Genomic DNA, 21,269 nt, shown 5'->3' on the forward strand with positions numbered 1-21,269 from the left:
CATGGGAAACAAAAGTGAGCAGTGGATGGCTCTCTACTGGTTTAACTCCCTGTACTATAAAAGGAAAGTCAAAAGAAGAGAATGGCATGGCTGGGGATAGAAAGAAGAGCCAGACTGCTGCTGTGCCTCTTCTGGCAAGAGCTAGATTGGGCTAGTTACTAATAGGTTGGGCTGGTGTAGTTTTAAGATGAAACTAATTTTAAGCACAGTGGCATTTTTATATGAATCTGCTGTCTTATCCTTATACAGGCCAAATTTTGAGGAAGTACAGCTGTTCTGTCCATGACCACATGGCTAACAGAGCCATTCTGTCTCTAGATAAAGTCCAGCCAGCCTGCACGGTGAACCCATCTGTCAGCTAAAAGGAGGAACTAGGGCTTCTGCTGCAAACCTTAAACACATTTTACCAAGGATGGAGCCCTGGGACTAATGTTGCTGCCTAGGCAAAACTGTTCTGCTTTTCTCCCTCACACAGTGCACCAGCCTGAGGCTTTTCCCAGTCCCAGAGCTGCTCCTATGCCACACTGCCCAAAACAGAGAGGCCTTTACAATTCAGCTTCCTTGAGTTTTGCGGGCCCTAAGTTCAAAAACTTGGGGACTAGAAAGACCCCCGCTTAATCACAGAATCAATTAGGTGGGGAAAGACCCCTGAGATCATTGAGCCTAATCTGACCAATAATCCCATCAACCAGATCAAGGCACTAAGTGCCATGTCCAGTCTTTCCTTAAATATCTCCATGGACAGTGACTCCACCATTTCTCTGGGCATCCCTTTCCGTGAAGAAATTCTTCCTAATGTCCAACCTAAACCTCCTTTGTCACAGTTTATACCAATTTCCTCTTGTTGTATCACTAGTTACCCGGGAGGCCAACCCCCACCCGGCTACAATCTCTCAGGCACTTGTATAGAAGATCCTCCACGAGTTTCGTTTTCTCCAGTCTAAACACCTGCAGTTCCCTCAGCTGCTCCTCACAGGACTTGTGCTCCAGACCCTCCTCCAGCTCCATTGCCCTCCCCTAGACACGCTCCAGCACCTCAGTGTCTTTCATGCAGTGAGGGGCCCAGAACTGGACACAGCACTCGAGGTGCGCCCTCACCAGTGCAGAGTCCTGTCACTGCCGTGGTCCTGCTGGCCACACTATTGCTGATACAGACCAGGATGCCATTGGTCCTCTTGCCCACCCAGACACACGCTGGCTCACGTTCAGCCAGCGGCCGATGAGCACCCCGAGGTCGTTCCCGGCCGCCGTGCCAAGGAGCGGGGGGTTCCCGTGAGAGGCCGCAGCCGGCGCCATCGGCGGCGCACAAAGGGCGGCGCGCCCCCACAGCGCCGGGCCGCGGGCGCCCCCTGCCGGGCGCCGTGCGCGGCCATGGCCATGGCGGGCGGCATGGCGCGGGCAGCGCTGCGGCGCGGCGGGATCGGCCACGGCCCGGCGCGGCCGCCGGCGCTCGGCGGGAGGGCGGCGGGCTGGAGCGGCCCGGCGGCCGGAGGAGCGGTGCAGTACTGCGCCGAGCTGGTGCGGTGAGTGCCCGCCGCGGGGGGCTGCAGGCCCGGGGGTGCGCGCTCCGCAGAGGGGGCGGCCGGTCGGGCCCGGGAAAGCTCGGCGGTCCTTCCCACCCGACGGGAACGCTGACGAATTCCCGGAAAGGATGACCGGGATTGCCCGGGCCGCCCTCGGGCTCTCCTGGCCCCGAAAACAGCCCGCGTGGCCCGGCGGGACCACGCCGTGTCGGGAGAGGGGAAACCAGGCGTGTATTTAGGCCGCGTGCATGATTCAGCCTGCGCACAGAATCGCTGGTTGTGTTGGAAGGGACCTTTGGAGATATCCAGTCCAACCCCTCGCCCAGGCAGGGTCTCCTAGAGCAGGTCGCACAGGAACGTGTCCGGAGAGAGACACTCCACGACCTTCCTGGGCGGCCTCCCACGGCAATACCCTTCTCCTCCTACCGCCCCTGCGTGCCTGGATTTCTTCAGAAGTATTGAACGTGTCTGTTTCCTTCTATCGGTGTTTTGGAGAGCGAAATCACCGAAGTGGATGTTTAAAAACATTGCGTGCTTTCAGATCTTGGCTACTGAGAAATAGCCATGCTTCCTGAGTGCTCCTTGGAAAAACGTGCCAACGCAGAGGACATCTGACAGCTGGAGCAGCTGAGTACCTTCTCTCTCCTAAACGCAAGAGGAAGGCTGTGTTTCCAAAACACCTTTTTTTTTTTTTTTTTTTTTTTGTCAAACCCAAAATGCTCCAAGAGGAGCAGGAGTGCAGCCAGACACTTCCACGTCAGGCCACTTTTCCTTCTTGGAATCTGGGCTGTAAACAATGTGTAGGGCCCCTTGGCTGCTTCGTAGTTCCCAGGAATTCAGTTTTTTCTAAAGTAAGAAATTAAACAAGCATCTTAGTAAAGACCTAGGTAGTTTCCCTTTGGATACTGTTGTTCCAGATGATTGACAAAAGCTGGGAGAAGGGTTCCCATGTGTGTGTAGAAACAGTGGAACAGGATTATCTTCTCCAAACTGGTGCTTATAAAAGAAAGAAAAGTGTATGTGGTCTGCAGTAATGTCTGAGGTAGGAAAACTAAGGGAAAGAAATGGGACAATCTTAGATGTTTAGTGCAGCCCCAAGAAGCTGACCTGTGTGGATGCAGCAGAATGCACAGCCACGTTGCATTTTTCATGATTTTCAGAATACAGGTTTCTTTTCCTAGTTACTCTAACCAGGGTTAATTTCCCTGAAACTCAGGAGACCAAAGGCTGTGTGTACAGCTAAAATACAGGTAAAGTTAACACCTTGCAAGTGAAATGTTTCCAGTAACAAGCAACTGTGAACAGAATAGTTAGGTTCCAATGAGATGGTTGAATTAAAACTTTTCTTTATATGTATTTTTGTTAAATGATAAAAAGACTAATTAGAAAAATACACAAGCATTCAAAAAGTAAAATGAAAGGTAGTTTTGCTTTTGGCAGCATTTAATTGAAGCTGCTGTTTCCAGTAGCTCAAATATTGCATGGAAGTAATAATAATAATTATAAAAAATAAGTGGAAGGAATTATTATCCAAACAGAAATAAAACACTTGAGGCTATGCAAATGTCAGCAACTCCCTAGTTCTGAATTTGAGTCTCCAACACATTAGAAAAGTAAAACTGAGTTATGCCTTAATAATGTATATTTGTTTTTGCGATATGGAAGATGCCCGTTCTCCTCGGTCTTCCTTTTTCTGTTAAAAAACTAAATTCACTTCAAGTTATTTGACTAAAAATATGTTTCCATGATAGGTATGTTTTATGTCTCTTACTGTCTATGATGCCTGCTCTCAAAGACAAGCTTGTGGATTGATAGCTTTATTATGAGTTTATTATTTGGAAAGTCCAGTTATAACCATTACTAATTTTTCTTCTGTTTCTGGGTTCATATGTAAGCTTATACTTATTTGAAAACTATGAAAACACCAATACCTGACTTAAGGTCACTGCCTCCTTTCTTCATTGCTTACACTGATACATGAAGAGGGTTGGGGTAGAACGTGATCTATAGCAATATCAATTTTATTTTACTGAGGCTTAATGGGTTTGTGACACTAAATTTTTAAGCTTGGAGTAATTAAAAAAAAAAAAACAAAACAACCAGCCAAACCCTGACCATATCAACACCATTATCACAGGGAAGATAATTTTCTTGTACTGTGTTGCTGTGTACTTTGTGTGACGCATTTTTTTGTTTCCTTTCTGAAAGTGGAGGTGGTTATGTGTTTTGTGAACAACACAGACAGACTGGGACTGGGAAATGTGGCTGTAAACCATGCAGCTCTGTCTAGGCTGGGCAATACTGGGTATTTCTACAATTAATCTTGAAAAAAATGATAGGTTTTGAGCTGATAATACTTTCCAGAAAGTGTCTTAACTGAGGGAGGTTTAATGCATCTATTCTGTAATACAGGTGTCGTTTAAAGCCTACTACACCTTCTGAAGGTGTCCTTTAAAGCCTACTACAACTCAAAAATGTAATTTTTTCTTGATTGATGTTTCTGGATTTGCATCAAGCTCTGAAAGCGTTTGACAACAGTTGTGGAAACTAAGCATTTGCTAGTTCTCAGCTGCTGTGTATTGTAGGGTTAAGCATCTCTGTTAAACTTTGCTTCCTTTGTCTTTGATTGTAAAAGTAGCAGCCCTAATAACCCTAGGCTTTAGTCTGGCTTTCTATTTTAAGATCATATTTAAAAGAAATATGAGTACCTGGAAGAACAGCAAACTTAATGAAAATGAGTACATGTGTTTTCCTTGACAACCTACTTCTCCACTCTCCAGGCCAAACTTGGGAGTTCATCTTGTTTTAAGGAAGAATCAGGTTTCAAGCTTATCAGAAGGTACACAAAAATGTTGTTCAAAACAAGCAGTTTAGCTTTTCAGCTGTGGTCAGGTGTTTTTGTTAGCTGGAGTGATTTTGTAGTTCATAAACTACTGAGCACTGTGTTTTTAATTTCGTGGCACACCCACGTGGCCAAATGAAAGCACATCACTCTGGCTTGGCAACGAGTTACCTGCAGTGAAACTGCCAACTCCCAGAGGTTTTATGCTTTGAATATAGTTGCCAGTAAACAAAAACTTAATGGTTAAGCAAGCACTCTTCTGCCAAGCTCCAAAGCACACTCTTAAATAAATGTGGTTTCATGTTTGGAACAGAAATCTGCCAGTCAGACCATCTGGACTCTATTTGCAGTTCTGCCACAGCCTTGCTTCATGCCTTTAGCCATATATCTTGAGATGTGGATTTCAGAGGTGCACCAAGAGTTCAGACAGCCTGCCGGCTATCTTGGAATTTGTCTTATTTTAAAACCAGCCTAAGAGCTGTTACTTTCACAAAGTCAAGAGTTTTGAGCTATAACTTACTGCTACTCTTTCAGGAGTTCAGTGCTAAGGAGTAGCATGCTCAATTGACTTGGAGCTATAAATAACAAATGTACTTTTTGATTATTTTATAGGAAGCGTGACTATGAAGGGTTTCTGTGTTCTCTGCTGTTGCCTGCAGAATCTCGAACCTCTGCTTTTGCCTTGAGAGCCTTCAATGTGGAACTGGCTCAGGCAGGTATTAAAATACATTTGTGAACTCCGGAAATTTAAAATAACAATTTTGATATTCTGAATTACACTTGTAAGTACTCTTTCTGTAGTAGGTGGTGTTTTGCCAAGATTAACTTTTGGATAGTGCAGTACAAACCTCCAGTTTTGAATGGCCCACAGAAAGTACCCAGCCTGCCTTATTATTTTTTTTATATATATAATTTTATGACTTTTTTCTTTATGCATTTTAAAATTGAATTGTAACAAATAGGCAGTAGTTCTTGATGCTGTTACATGATTGCATCTAAGTCCTAGCTTCACATGCAGTTGATGGGTAAAGTGCAGCTAAATCCCAACTGTAGAAGGTTGGTCAAAAAGTGGGATGCTATAATCAGGACCAAGTCTTCGCTGGCAGAAGTGAGGTGATGAAAAGGCTGCAGGAGGGAAGTTTGTTGTTTGTTGTGGGAGAGGAGTGGCTGCAGTCTCTCTGCTTTGCTAGGTGGCCAGAAACTGCCACTGCAACCAGGAAAGTTGGCAGTGATGGCCAGAAAGGAGTGATCCAGGAAATGAGCTGACCAGGCAAAACCCCTGACCAGCTTCTGTAGGCTGTGCTTCTGGCGACCCATGGTGTACTGTCCCTTGCTGCTGTCACCACTGCTTTTTTTCCTTCAGGTTAGAAAGCTAAGGTGAGGGCTGCCCAGCACTTAATCTGTGGGTTTTAAAATGAGGTTGGAGTGAAGATTTCGCATTTACTCTATGTAGTGTTCCTAAGCTTTATGAGGAATAAATGTCAATTCAGAACTGAGCTGTTTCCGTGCTTGGTCTGACTATGTCCTGTGTCTGTCTTTTCAGCATAGATAGACCAAGCGTCTTAAAGACACTGAATTTCACTCCAGATGTGTCCTTTCCAGATTAAAGACTCTGTAACTCAGAAGACTACAGGTTTGATGCGGATGCAGTTCTGGAGAGATGCTGTGGAGGACATATATGCCGATAACCCACCACATCAGCCCATTGCTGCAGAACTGTGGAGGGTAAAATACACCTTTCTTCTCCTAAAATTGGTTTCAGTCTTACTGTGGAAAGTAATGTCAGTGTTTTGTGTGTGTGCTGTGCTGCATCCATTCTAGCCAACAACACCATTTCCAGCACAAATCCAGAACAAAGCCTCATAAAAATGCTGTGAAGAAAATTAACTCTATCCCAGCCAAAACCAGTACAGTATTCAGATATAAGTCATTCAGATTCTGGGATACCAATTGCAACCCTCTCCAGTAGCTAAGAGTGCCAGTTGTACTTCTTTCTCGCAAAACAGAAAATTGGTTTTGAAGTGGAAGAAAAACGGTCTTTGGTGAGATTTCACCTCATGTATGATTCCTGTAAAGGAAGACCAATAAAATACAATCCAAACAGAACTGCTTGCAAAATAAGATGATGAAAAATAATTCAGAAAGTATTTTAGGAGCTCTGATAGCTCTGAGCACTGCAGAGCACTGGAGGAATCTAACAATTCAATTCAAATTGTCACAACTTAGTGACTTTTGCACTCAAGATGGGATTTTATTTCCGTATTTCAGCAAATACCCCGAAAGTGACCTATTTGAAGCCCATGACTTCACAAATGTCCAAAAATGTCATTGCAATTCTTAGTAAAAAGGATTTGGAAAGACACCTGAACTCACAAGGATTGCAGACCTGTTAATAGAATTAATGTGTCTTTGCACAGCATAATCTATGTATACTCCTTTGTTGCTGTTGAGTTTATATGAGGACAATGTGGTTTTCCAGAATAAATTTAATTAATGATATTTAAATGTGTTTCTGAAGTTCTGCATATCCCAGAATACTTGCATTTGGGTTCCAAATTTTTATGCACTAGTAAAATGGATAAATAGTCTTTAATAATATTTCTAGAATAATAGCTCAGCTCTTGGTAACTTTAATACAAACTTACACAGCAACTGTATGATGCATGATCTTACTTTTCTGTCTATTTTGATCATATGAAAACTGAGGCATAATTCTCTGTTAATTTCTGTGGAACAAGTCAATTTTTCAGACTGTGGAGAAATGAGGACCCATGTGTTTGAACGAAGGTAATTCAAAATGGATGTAATGTACAAATTGGGTAATTTAGCATAGTTGAGTTTGGTCCTTTAAGTCTTGACCTGTTAGTATTTCAAGGATTTAATTTACAAAATGGATACTTGAGGTGAACAAGTGATACTCAAAAGTAACATTTGTAGTTATAACTTAAAATTTGCCTTTTCATATACCAAGTACTTTCTCAAGCAGAATTTATTGAATCAACAAGCTCTGGTCTTGTCAAACCATGAAAAAATATTTACTAATATGATGGTTCTAAAGAAGAAGTTGAAAGTGAGCTATAAAGACTAAATTGTGAGAAATCTGCTCTGTAAATTTTGTTTATAGATGTTTTCATGTGTGATTGTAGCCTTTCTGACCATGTGGTCTGAAAATTTCAAAGTGTGGAACTAAGAGGATTGAAAGTAAGGTGATAGAATGAAGTGGCACAGGAAGGAAGTCAAATATAAGACAAGAACCAAAAGAAGAATGCATGAATAGGAGATGCTGTGAGATATTGTTTTAAACAAACCCATAATATTAATTGTATTGCTTTGTTAGCATTCTGTCTTTACAGTATGTATTGATCTGTTGTGCTGACATTTTCTTGAGAATTTACAGGGGAAATATTTTTATTATTGGACTCTGGAGGAAGCTTGGTTTTTTTTGAAAGTGAACATAGTTATCTGCAAATATTTTGTGGGAACATATGACTCCAAGAATAAATTAATTTCAAAAACATTTTAAAAGAAATGCTTTTAGTTAGCTGGCGTGATGTCTGGTATTTCATTTTCTGTGCAGCAACTTGCAGTAAATGCCAATTGAAAATTTTTGTACGTGAAGACGATTCTCATTTTCCACTGCCATGCCACTTTGATTTAATCCAGTGAATGCAATTCTTGTATTAAACACCTAAAATGTATTTCAGCCTTCAGAATACAGTACTACCATCACTTTGTAGACATTAACATGGACGTTTTATTTGATAATTTTCAGGCTGTCAAGAGGCATAATTTGACTAAAATGTGGTTCATGAAGATCATAGATGAAAGAGTAAGTATTTACCCTTCAGAGTCTGAATCTGGCTTTAGTAATATTTGGGTTTTCCTTTTTTTAATATGCTTGTGTGTAAAACAAAAAGCTTTTGTAATTTTCCAGACAGTAGTATTTCTCTTTAAAAATGGTACTGGTGCATTTTTTTTGATTCTTCCTTGATGCTACTCTTGAAAGTTTCTGTTCTTTCTGCCAAAATGGCTACTTGAATCCTTTGTTTATTTTTGTCTTAAATTGATGTAGTTTGTGGGTTTACATGGATATAAAATTTCAAAAATTAAATGACCTATCTGAACCCTTCTGCCACACTTTCATGCTACTCCTTATCATGGCTGTGGAGTGTTTTCTAAGCAGCAGTGTAAACTGGAGCATTCAAATCACATTAAGTTTAAAATAGCCAGCTTTTTTCCTGGGAAAAAAAGACTATCACTGGTACAGTAATGTTGCTAAAAGCTCTTGACACAAGGACAAGAATGAAAAGTAGAGTGCAGGAATCTCCTAAACTACTTTTGCTGCTCTAGTAAGTGTCTCGTGAAGCTGTAAATTGAGCAGATTGATGGTAAGTTACTTGCAGAGGATCATTGCTGTGAAAAACTTCAGACTTTCTTCATGTTTAGCCTGTCTTTTAGTCTTAAGAGTGGTATGTTTCAACCACACTTCAGCAAACTGCTAGGACAGGAGGAATGCTGGAGGATGTTATAGTTTTGGGTGTATTTTATTATTTTGGGTGTATTATTTATTAGTGCCACTAAGTTCTTCAGAGAGCTGGAACACCTCTCCTATGAAGACAGGCTGAGAGATTTGGAGCTGTTGATTCTGGAGAAGAGAAGGCTCTGTGGGGAGACCTTAGAGCACCTTCCAGTATCTGGAACAGGCTTAAAGAGCTGGAGAGAGACTTTAGATAAGGGCATGTAGTAATAGGACAAGGGAGAATGGCCTTGAGTGAAGAAGGGTAGGTTTAGATTAAATCTGAGAAATAAATTGTTTACTGCGGGAGTGGTGACGCACTGGAGCAGGTTGCCCAGAGAGGATGTGGGGTCTCTATGAGGTGTTCAGAGATTGGGGAGACCTCTGAGCAGCCTGGTCTAGCAGAAGGTTTCCATGTGCATGGCAGGGAACTTGGAGCCAGATGATCTTTAAAGTCCCTTCCAACCCAAACCACTCTATGATTCTATGAATCTATGGCTTTTTACATGACTTTAACACTTGTGTGCCTTTCGTGGATTTATTTTATGTTTTAAAAAAATACATTCCTATTTATCTAAATTTCTCTCTGCCTCATATGCAAATTACATTTTAAAATTGACAACCCTGTAATGTAAGAATACCATATGATGTTTTGTTTTGGCTGTTCCTGTGTTTTTAATGGAGAATTCTGATTTCATATTATTGCAGAAAGTTGTATTTGCTCTTAGAAGCAGACTTGGCTGCAGTTGAGCATAGTTATTTGTTAGGCTTGCCATAAGCTTTAATGACTGCTTCTATCTGAGTTTATACTCTCTCTGTCTCTCAGTTTTGTAATTTTTTTTGTTTTTGGTAGTGCAATGGTTGACATGACCGTAGTAATAAGCCTGTAGGAGCAGCAGTTATGCTTGTGTTCCACTGAAGCTCCGTATTTATATTCCAGGAGAAGAATTTGGATGACAGGGCGTACCGTAACATCCAGGAGCTCGAAACATATGCTGAGAACACTCAGAGTGCTCTCTTGTACCTCACCTTGGAAACTCTGGGTAGGTGTTTTCCCCTTTACAGGTTTTGCTCATGACTCATTAGTGCCAGTGCAATATTTACTGATATTTCAAAAAGCCCTTTCTTTTTCTATTGGAGTTTAATTTCAGTAAAAGTTGTCCTAGGTAGAACTTCAGATATCTTTTGAATGTTGAACCATAAATGTGCAATTGTACTGCAGCTGTCCTAGAAGTCTCTGTTTTCCTTGGAAGCTGCTCAGTGCAGAGCTCATTGAAGTGCAGTTTCCTACTGTTCTTTGTAGCTTTGTTTTCTCTGTTCTTGCTCCTCTTATAGAACGTGGTAAACTCAGCTCTTCACTGTATTTCGATTGCCCTATTTGTCAGAATACAAAGTGCTGTAGATATCCTGCAGCTGTTGTTGTATATTGCAGTAGGGGACACTCATTATCTTGAAGCAGCCAGCTTCCCAACCTATAAACTTCCTTTGGTGATGTTGTAAATTTGGGTCTGAATCCTCTCCTCTTCGTAGAAATAGGTTAACTATCAATAATTGAAGAGCTAGAAAAAAATGCAACAAAGATGATCCTTGTGATCAAGAGCTACTAGCTGTGACATGTGTAATGTAAGAACCACAGATTAGGAAAGAACTGTTCATTTCTAGTGAAGAAAAGGGTAATTTTCATTTAGATGTCTGTTGCATTATGGAAGTATTCCCAATATGAGCTCAGATGTAAAAAAAAGGTGAAAATAATTATTATTATTATTTAGTGTTTTGTATTGTAGTAGCGATATTTTCCTCTATCAGACTAATCTGATGAAAGACAAATACTGATGTTAAAAGAGTTTAAAAACATAGAAAAAAGAGAAGAGAGAGAGATGGTGAGTACATTCTTTTTGAGAAGAATTGAGGAACTTAATTCTTAACATCTGATGTTTGCTTCCTCAGTAGGAAATCAGTGAAATGTTGCAAGTGTCTTTCTGAACCTCTTACTGAAGAAATGTAGGATTATAAGAAATGTCAGTGTCTTTCATGCTGAGAATTCCTGAATAAGTTCAGTCATGCTTGGATCACTCTTCTTGTACAAATCTTGTACAACTATTTTTGAAAATCTATATGGAGACTCTGGATATTCTAAGTGTTCTATTGTCATGTTTAACTTTTCTTAAATATATAAATGTAACAAAATACCTAAGCAAAAGAGTCTTTTACTGCATATTAAGCAGTTCTGTGATTTTTTTTTCCCCAAATGGAGAAACTAATCAAATACAGCCCCTTTCTTGATGTTGCCCATCAGCAGTGTTTTCTAGACTACGTGGACCTGTTTTCATTCAGGTCATATTTGCTCAATTTCTTGTGCTTTTTAAACTCTATTCCTGACCAGTCTCCAGTTAGTGTGTATCTTTCCCTGTACTAGTGCTGTTCTATTCTTGCTGATTTCAGGTTATTTCTTTTGTCAAGCTCATTTTGACTGGTAATCTTTGTCATCCAAAGTCCTGGTACTTCCTCTCAACTCCTGTCATTTAAAAATGGTAATATTTGTGCTCTCTAACTAATTACCTAAGTAGTTAGTAAATAATACCCACTGATTCCTCCAAGCCACACTTTGCTTTCTCCTGCCATTGCCAAAATCATTCCCTGTAATCTGGGTATAGTCACTCCTTCACAGAATTCTGAGACCCACTGAAGATCCAGACAGGCTTCTGCAGTGAATCTGGTACTCCCAGTGTTATTTCCAGATGTCAGTTAGGCTCATCGAGCTGTAATTGCTGTATCCTCATTTCTTTCTTTGTAGAAGGCTGCTTCTGTTAGAGTTTTTATAAATTTTAATTTAATTTTTTATTTTATCCCAGCTCAGCTTTATAGTCAGTCCCAGCAAAACTTGTATGGTCTTGCCATGAAGAGCAATGGTACTGCTCTGCCCCACTCATCTCCCTCCTTCAGTTCTCACAGTTGTGGGACTGTGCAGTAACTAACATTAGTTTTCCATTGTTTTGGTGATCTCATTCAGTTTGCCTCATTGCTCCTGACAGCACAAGGGAGGGGGCAGAAATATGGGTTTGGAGGGTGAAGCATAGGCTCATTCTCTTTGACTTCACTACACTGATGAATCAGCTGCAGCTAATCGTGAAACCACACTGTAAGCATTAATGCTTGTCAGGAATCTCACACTTGAATGACTTTTTCTGGCAGGAGAAGCAGTTCTTGGAATACTGTTATCCTGGGAAGAGAATATGCAAATGAAAAGGAGTTTGTGTGCCAGTGTGTTATATCTGAATAGGTGCTGCTCTGCTAAGTGTACCCTTTGCAGATACTGCAGCAAGAGGCATAAATGTGGAAATGAATGAATTTTCCTGCTATTTTGCACCTCTGAGATGAGATCTCAAGGCAGTTTATGCATGTGGACAGTTCTGAAGCTACGTGCATCTGGACCAATGCACGTAGCTTCCCTAAAGTATGACTGTGATACTCATCAGAGAAGACCATACCCCTCAAAAGGCCTGACTGCACGTTTCTAAACACTGTTTCTGCAATTTTAGGTGTGAGGGACATCCATGCTGACCATGCAGCCAGTCACATTGGGAAAGCACAAGGCATAGTCACCTGTTTAAGAGCAACTCCATATCATTGTACAAAACGAAAGGTCTTTCTTCCCATGGACATTTGTATGTTGGTAAGAGAAGCAAATAGTCTGGAATGGAACAGTGTAGTTTTTCTAACTGTGTTTCTCAAGGCTATTATGATATGAGATCATAATTTAGTATGCCAGAAAGAAATGGTATGTTTTTTCTTTATTCGTACTTATTCTGCTGCGGCCTACTTAATACATCATTGTCACCGTTTTATATCTTTTGGGATGTGAAAGGAGTGATCTTCAAGAAACACTAGATTTCTCTTTGGGGTTGGTTGGTTGGTTTGTTATTATTAAATGTAGTAGTATTTTAGGTTTCTGGAATTTTTCCAATACTGTATAAAAACGCATGTACAGAATGAGGCCTGAGTTTGTGTGTTTTGGGGTTGGGTGTGGGGTTTTTTTTTTTTTTTTTTTTTTTTTTGCTATCACCATAAAGAAAGCACTATGAGAAATTTTACTTTTGAACAATCTTCTTGTGCTTCTCTTTTATTACCTTTTCATAATGTGCTGGTAGTTTGTGTTTTTTTTCTGTTCCATATTTGACAGGCCTATTTTTAGGCCTATATTCTGTACATTTCTGTAGGAGATGGTATAGTCCTCCAATTTAAACTGTACATCAAATTTGCATTGGAATTTAGCAGATCTTGCAGTTTAGGTAAAATGGGATTAAAGCTCAGAATTTTGCATTACTGTTCCATGGGTTAATCTGGAGGCATCTCAGCTGTTAGTCCTTCATTTGCAGTCTTTGTTTTTAAATGTTAATGCTGTTCTTTTTCAACTTCACCAAAATTTATACAATTGTGATGATGCCTAAGGTTGTTGTGTTAGTATTTTCTGAATATAATTTCAATACAATTCAAAGTTTGGATTGGAAGTTTAGTAAGGTAGGTAGCTGCAATAAATGTAGATGCTAATATAGGTCAGGGTTATAAGACTGCAGAAAGGAATTGCACTCTCCTATCAGTCCTTCTGGGACTGCATGTTATGGGAGGCCTTCCAAGTTTTCATCTTTTCAAATGTAGCCTGAAAATTCAGTCATTCCTTGCCATGGAAGGTGTTCTGCTGTGAAACTGTTAGAACAGCTTGTATCACTTCTGTGCAGACAATCTTGCAAGCTTTTCAGCTGCTGGCAAGAACTGTGCAGTTCTCCTGAGTCTGTACCTCCTGTGAAGCCTTGCTGCCCACCTTCATACAGCTCAGATGCCTGAGGGTTGTTGAGGGGAGCGGGAAACTGGTGCAATTCTGCATATGCCATATTCTGTCTTAATACTGGTCACTGTAGTCAAAGAATAAGTTTGGAGTTGGTTTTTTGGAGAGTTGGAGGGGTTGGTTATTTCCTGGTCATTCTGGGTTTTGATGATTGATTGGTTTTTGGAGATGACCTTGTTTGATGTTTTGTGGGTTGAGGGTTGCTTGGTTGGTTTTTTTGCAAGCCTGGGATGTGCACAGCAGTCCCAGGATTCAAAAGGCAGCATGGCTTCTGTGGTAGCTGTTACTGGTCTTCTTCTGCTTAATATTGATTCTTGGATTATGGTTTTAAAAATTAGCTATCTAAACTGATCTAAATCCCCTAAACTTTAAAATCTGACTTTGTTTTCTTGCTGACCACAAAATTTTAGGAAACAAACTTATGCAGAGAGTCTGTACCAACTGTTCTCTTTGTTCTCTTGATTTTTTTTTTTCTAAAAAGAAAAAGACTGACCAAAAGAAAGGGAATTAAAAAAATGAGAGAGCAGTGGTAGAACATGTAGGCTGTTTTAGTCTTAAGTCTTTAGCTTCGTTGCTGGGACAGGTTTTTGAGAAGCAAAAATGGAAACTTGATATTTATGAGGGTTTTTTCCTCTTTTTTTGATTTTGGTTCTCCTTCCCGTGTCTAGCATGGAGTTTCACAAGAGGATTTCATAAGAGGCAAGCAAGAGAAAAATGTGAGAGATGTAATTTATGACATCGCCAGCCAGGCCCATATTCATCTAGAACACGTGAGATTCCTTTCCTTTCATTTATCTAAATAATCATAACCAATGCTAGTCTTAATAAAACATTTGTTGTTAGAAGACTTAAAGCTGCATACTTAATTTCAAATATTTTGCCTTTTATTATTTTGAGAATTTACATTAAAAAAATCCCATCACTCAAGAGATTCAAATATTACAACTACTTCCATATGAATATAATCTTTATGTACAGGAGGCAGTTTACTCACAGCCAGGTCCAATTTCATATATATAAATGTTGCTTGAAAGAATTATTACTGGAGGAGAAACTTTAAATAGACTTCTATAAATGCAGCTATGTGCCAGCATGGGATGAGCACCATAGAAAGTACATCTGCATATGGTATTTCACAGTGCAGTGGAATAGCTGCCAGGAAAACAGAGCATGTTGCCTTTAACTGCTGGTTTGTGTGTGTGGGAGGGGGGAATCATTCCCTAACATGACCAGCCATGCCCAAAGCTATGTTGAGAAAGGTGCTTTCTGTTTGTTTCTTTCCTGGCATGCAGCAAAGTCAATTAGGAAAGTTTGTTTGGTTGGAACAGTGGATGATGGGCCCCGAAGAACTGCAGAGTCCTACTCTATTTTTTCTTTCATGCTTTTATTCTAGCTGCATTCTGATATCCTTGCTAGTGCACAGTACAAAAGCAGATGAAGGTTTAATGGCAATGCTTTGCCTGCCTCTAGCTGGAAAATAAAGCCTGCAAAGAGTTTCTTACGTCAACAAGTGCAAGTGCACTTTGAGCACGGCACCCAGTGGTTCCAGTCAAGGTAGTGGGGAAAGATACCACTTCAGAGTAAAGAAATGCCAGATTTATCCCTGCATTCGGACCGTTAATACAAGCCTCCATTACAGCATTACCTGTGATCACAGTATCTTTTGCAGTCAGAATATGAGAGCCCTGCATCTTTTTTCTGAAGGTCAAATGTGGCATCCCTGATTTGTTCAGTCAGTGCCTACTGAGCTGATTAATGTTTTTATTTTATGTTAATAATGTGTATATGTTATAACAGCCCTCCAGTACCTAAAGGGAGCCTACAAAAAATCCAGAGAGGGACCTTTTACAAAGGCATTAAGTACAAGGGGAAATGGCTTTAAACTGAAAAGACAGCAGGTTTAGATTAGATGCTAGGAAGGAATTCTTTACTGTGAGGGTGGTGAGACACTGGACAGGTTGCCCAGAGAAGCTGTGGATGCCCCATCTCTGGAAGTGTCCAAGGGCAGGTCAGATGGGGCTTTGAGCAACCTGGTTTAAGTGGGACGTGTCCCTGCCCATGGAAGGAAGGTTGGAACTAGATGATCTTTTCCAACCCAAACCATTCCATGATTCTGTGTACCCTTCAGCTTTATTTTTCAGACATTAATTATAATTTGCATTTAAGGTATTCCTATTCATATTGTTTAACCTGATGTCTCAGTTTTTGTGGTCACATGCCCAAGAAAACTGTTTATTCCATTTAGAAGCAGGGAACAGAGACAAAGTACAAAATCAAAACTACCAATTATCTTTGTTCAAGCTGAAATATTTTGATTTCTTTTTTTTTTTATTCTCCACACTTAAACCCATAATGTACAGTACATAAAACCCATGGCCTTTAGTTGCAGTTTTGGCTTAGAAAAATGCCAAGTGCATGGCCTGAAATGCCTCATATCAGGAATGAGAGGCATGTAAAATGAGTAATGTGTATTTATGGTCCACATATTTAAAATTTGGTTGCTGGTATTGTATGGAAACTTTGGGACAGAAGCAGGAAGAGAATTTGGTTCTTCAGAACCTTTCAGGTAATTTGATAATTTGTAGTGTATTGATCCCCTGGCTCCCAAGATAAGCCTACCAACTTCTAAAGAGAACAGGCCTTCTTTCTTCCCACTTCATTCCTAGAGCCCTGCCCATGTTATGCACTGGGAGTGTCCTGTGGAAAATATGCAATGTGATCATGTAACTGGAGACGACAGAGAAAAGTATAAATACAAAGAAACCAGATTAGGGCAGCATTAGCATTTTATTCAACTGAATGTTGATCCTGGCACTCCTCCCATTTTCTCCCCCCTTTGTATGTTTTTTAATGGATGGGTTGTATCATCTTAATTAAAATTGAAACAAAATTCCTCTCTGAATACTTGCTTCTAGTCTCCCATCATCAGTGAATAGTTGACAGGACAGGAACTCTAGACTCTTCAAACCACTTGAACTGGCCATAGCTGGCAGTAGTAAGAGAGTATTGGCCTCCTTCACAATCAGATGGTCTTTCTTAATCCAAGGACAAGGATACTTTCTGCCTAATGGATGAAATGGGCTTTTGCTGGCAGCATTTGCTGGGTATTTTTGGGCTTTTGGTGATTCTAATGGGCTGGTGCCTTTAAGTGCACCTGTTCTGCTGTATAAAATCACCATTTTGTTTTGCCTGAGGGTCTTTATAGCCACTTATCCTTAGTTTTAGTTGGGATTACAGGGTAGGGTAAAGTTCAAACCTGCAGAGAGGTTTCAGCTATCTCAGCATTTTTTACACAAACCATGTGTTTTAGAGGATGAGAGTAACAATTGCCACCCCCGTTTCACAGCCAGAAGACACATAAATCTGAAATGCTGAATGGAGTCTTGGCCATGTTACATGAAGAATATTGTAGTCGTGTGGCCCTTAAGCTTGGAGGAAAGTTTCTGGATTATGGTCGGGTCTTCCTGACACTCCAACTGCTGACCAGCAGGTGGCAAAATATGATAATGAAGATTGCAGTTTTCCTTAGGAATTGTATGTTTTATCAGCATAAAAGCATATAACAGAATGCTCTGTCAGTCCCCCAAAGTGTTGGCTTTGAAAGCCTACAAATAGATTTACACATTCTCCCTCCTTCTCTTCAGCACTCCTTCCCCAATTCCTCTTGTGAAAAAGGGTCTCCCTTTTGGCTTTTTGCATTTGCCTCAGTTGTGCTACATCATTATGGGACTCAGCTTACCAAAGGAGATAAAATGCTTTCTGAATGACATGTGATCCATTCTGGGTTGAGGAGGTCAAACAAGACTACTTTATTTTTTTCATCTTGCAATTAATAATAGAAGGGCAGAGGATTAGACCAGGGAAGAACATTTCTATTTTAGAAATAGATTTACACAAACACACACAGGTATTATTATATCCCAGCATTTTAAAATAATTTGTCTTCTGAAAAGATTGATATTTTTTTCCTCCTAAAATTTCAGGCTCATTTTCTCAGTTGCCTGAAAAGGTCCATAAAAACTAAACAAACTCACACATTCTTATCAGTATTTATAGAGAGTTAGTTTGTTTTAGCCTGTAAGAAAAGGCAAAACAAGGAGGGATTTTGTTTTTATAGACAGTCATTACAGGAAGACTTGTTCAGCTCTGTTAGATGCACTGAGTTGAATACGAGTTTAAGTTGCAGATTTGATGCAGTCATGCTTTAGATTTTTATATGTAGATACTGAGGAACTGAGATAATTTCAATGTCTCAGAAATGCAACCAGAGCATTTACAACTGGACTCCTGGGACTGATGGCAACGTTGAACCAAAATGATGCACTCAGAAAAATGCATTTCTGGTCTTCCATCATTTCTGTCTATTGGGAAAAAAAGAGGCTAAACTGTGTTTACTAAGCCAGAATGCAACTGGGGACTTTGTTGGAACAAGGCATGCTAATTTACCTTGGTTTATAGTATGTAGTCTTGAGGTCTGTCAAATCACATAAGTATTTTAGTAAGCCTCTCCCAGTATTACGTACTTTTCTGTAACTACTTTTGTACACAGCTTTCATGGAATGAAACATTACAGTTTCAGGATGTCAAAATAAAAAGGGATAATGCTGGTAGTACAGTTTGTTGCCTTATTAAGCAATATATAAACATTAAGCTTGTATATATATAAGCAATAATTAAGCATTATAATATATAGTACTCAGTGTTTAATAGGAAATGTTAAATTCTTCTGATAAGTGCTTTTTTTTTTTTGTGTTTTGTTTTTCCCTCCCACCCTACCCCATTTACTTTTAGGCTAGATCTTTCAGTAAGAAAGTTCCTGTGAAGGCGTATCCTGCTTTTTTCTGTACGGTGGGTGTGATATATGGACTCTTTAAGTGGTGGCCTTATTACTGTGCTGATACATTTGTGAAGAGTACCAAATTAAGCATGGTTAACTACTACTTCACATGTCTATTTTGGGAGGATGTAATACCTAAAACTCATAGAAATCATAATGTGTGCCTGACTGTAGAACCTTACACTTCTGATCAACACCTCTTCTAACTACGTCATTCCTCCCAAGAAGTCTGTTTATTCATAGACTGCTGTTCTGATGCAAGAGCCTCAAATCCTGTCTATTTTCATAATTTAGTATTTGCTCTACTAATAGATAACACTTTTCTTCATAAAACTTGACTTTTTTATATGCTTGGAATCTGATGATTACCATTTAATAGCACAGACAAACTGTCAAGCCTTTTTTACAGTTTTTAATTCAGTTTCTTGTATTGCTTTTTCAACTTAATGCCTAATTATTTGCGTGCACCATATGCATTAAGCTTTTTTTCTTCTTTTCTAGGTTGCTTTAGATGGTTATTTATATAATATGCGAAAAGTGGACTTCAATATATTTCATCCAAGCTTACAAAAGAAGAGTACATTACTACCATTGTATTTGTATATTAGATCTTGGAAAAAAACATATTAAAGTTTGGTTATTTTAATATGGATTCAGAGTGCTGAGTTTTTTTCTTTAATGTCTTAACTTGCTAGAATTATGAGGTGTCTGACTTCACACTTCTGCAAAATGCAATTCCAGGGAAACAGCAGATGCACATGAACTGTAGCTGTCAGCTTGCTGGCAGTAGCTAAGTTTCTTCTTGGAATATTAGGCTGGTATCTCTTTTTCACTTGTCTGCCAAGTCATATGTCCTTGTCTGAAATTGCTTTTCTTGTCTTTCTGTAATAACAGCAGTACAATAGAATGCTCGGACAAACACTGTGCTAATGGATACTTCTGGCAGTTCTGATTCTTTGCTGAGAAAAGGAAAAAGAAAAAAGACTGCTTTGTTTGTGCCCAAAAGCTGTTACAGTAAATGGCCTATATATCAACTAAGTAGTTCTGTATAGTGCAAGGAGCAGGCTTCCTTCAAGTAGTGATGATGCTTCAAAGTTGGAAGACTGAACATGTGTATTTGAATGCAAGAAAACTGTCAGGAAAAGTTCTGGCAGAAATTATTTAACTGTGTGTTGAGATTGAGTATTGAAGTGACTGTAGGTAGTGGGAGGATAACTTTGCAACCAAGGAAAAGAGTCCATTAATATGTATGGATTAGCATGGATAAAACAAAATCCATTTTTTATCTCTAGTGTTTTCACTAGTGTTTTCACTCTGCTCTTGGTTTGGCTCTATCTTCCTTCTGGCCTTGTTTCTGTTGTTGCCCACAGCTGTCATTGCAATGTGGGTTCTACTGCTCCTTTGTTCAGTATTCAGCATGTTTCTCAGGACACACTCCTATGTGGCTTCCCTGAATTCCTTTTCTTTAGTACTGTGAAAACATATTCCTGAATGGTTCAGGTAATTTTAGTTCTCTCTCTCTCTCTCTTTCTCTCTCTAAAGATACTGGTCTGGGGTTTTTGTGGGAAATTGCTGGTAGCTTTGTACTCAGCATCTCTTAGGATCAAGGTAAGTATTTCTGTTTGATTTGTTACATGGCAAAATAATGCTTCCTAACATTCAGCTTGATTCAGTTGCACAAATCTGGTAGTTTGTTGTGCCCTCATCCTTGTTCTAGTAAATAGCTGCTTTTCCTAGAGACTTTTTTTTTCTTAAATCGTGGCTAATCACCCCAGATGCTTGGCTGTATAACAACATCCTGTATTTTTGTGTCAAATGCTACATAATGAATTTCTTCAAACAAGACTTGTGGGTTTTTTTATCACAAACTGCTAGCCTGGTAGAAATCTTAGCATCCCGACATTAAGTTCTTTGGTGATTTTGCTTTATGTGTTTGAAGTTGGTTCATGATCCTGGTTAATGTACAGTTTTTTTTATTCCTGAGTAAGAATAAAATTTCTCTTTGAATTTGTTCTGCTCAGGCTACTGGTTTCTCTATTACTAGAGGTGGAATAATCAAGGTGATACAAAACAAGAATGACTGGATTGGGAGCATACTGGCTGTTTTCTTAATGTAAAATCTTTACAGGCTCTGTCCACTCTTCAGATCAGCTGCAGGATCGTATCACTGGTGTTTCTGAATGTGGTGGAAAGCTGCAGGCACTGCAGCTCTGCAGCTCTTCATGGCAAATGAAGAGCAAAGGGTTAGGCTCTTTTGCTGCTACCAGGCCAGCTGCACATTGGCTCTGTTTATTTTGTGATTTGGAGCAAGCATTACAAACACCTCTTTCTGCACTTGGTCATGTTTTGTTCCAGATGTGATGAGTCAGGACAGTTGAAGCAGACCTGTCTGTCCTCTCAAAAGGAATCAGCTCCTGTAAAGTCTTCTCCCAGGCATCTAGTGACAAAGTAAGAGGACACAGCCTCAAGCTGTGCTAGGGGTGGGGCGGGGGGGGGGGGGGAAGAAGTTTCTCTGTGGAAAGGGTTGTTAGACTAGAACTTCCTGGAACAGGCTGCCCAGGGAAGTGGTGGCATCACCATCCTTGGAAGTGTTCAAGAAACAACTGGATGTGGCACTTAGTGAGTGCTATGGTTTAGTTTACAAGGTGGAGATCAGTCAAAGGTTTGACTCAATCTCGGAGGTCTTTTCCAACCTAAATGATTGTGTG

At 39.9% G+C, this 21,269-nt stretch overlaps 1 protein-coding gene across 6 annotated transcripts; it reads left to right on the forward strand.

The window, feature by feature from the left end:
* Window positions 1-1,371: 1,371 nt before the first annotated feature.
* Window positions 1,372-19,213, forward strand: NDUFAF6 (NADH:ubiquinone oxidoreductase complex assembly factor 6). Of its 6 annotated transcripts, none has more exons than XM_066333765.1 (9): window positions 1,372-1,523; window positions 4,978-5,077; window positions 5,968-6,090; window positions 8,138-8,194; window positions 9,822-9,924; window positions 12,421-12,554; window positions 14,393-14,494; window positions 18,516-18,572; window positions 19,063-19,213. In XM_066333765.1, the coding sequence occupies exons 1-9, from the start codon at window positions 1,372-1,374 to the stop codon at window positions 19,189-19,191; spliced, it is 957 nt and encodes a 318-aa protein (XP_066189862.1). In that variant the 3' UTR covers window positions 19,192-19,213. The 6 variants fall into 6 exon arrangements, with proteins under 6 accessions (XP_066189862.1, XP_066189825.1, XP_066189847.1 ...); XM_066333728.1 differs by having other exon boundaries at window positions 1,392-1,523; window positions 4,978-5,081; XM_066333735.1 differs by lacking the exon at window positions 1,372-1,523 and adding an exon at window positions 4,093-4,362 and having other exon boundaries at window positions 4,978-5,081.
* Window positions 19,214-21,269: the final 2,056 nt, after the last annotated feature.

Source organism: Sylvia atricapilla, chromosome 1 (assembly GCF_009819655.1).
Source record: "Sylvia atricapilla isolate bSylAtr1 chromosome 1, bSylAtr1.pri, whole genome shotgun sequence".
NCBI lineage: Eukaryota > Metazoa > Chordata > Aves > Passeriformes > Sylviidae > Sylvia > Sylvia atricapilla.

Excerpts from the sequence above, each read along its gene's own strand:
- NDUFAF6 (XM_066333765.1), top strand. The coding sequence starts at position 1,372 with ATGGCCATGGCGGGCGGCATGGCGCGGGCAGCGCTGCGGCGCGGCGGG. Across the intron at positions 6,091-8,137 it reads TTGCTGCAGAACTGTGGAGG|GCTGTCAAGAGGCATAATTT; the intron begins GTAAAATACACC and ends GATAATTTTCAG. Across the intron at positions 12,555-14,392 it reads CCATGGACATTTGTATGTTG|CATGGAGTTTCACAAGAGGA; the intron begins GTAAGAGAAGCA and ends TCCCGTGTCTAG.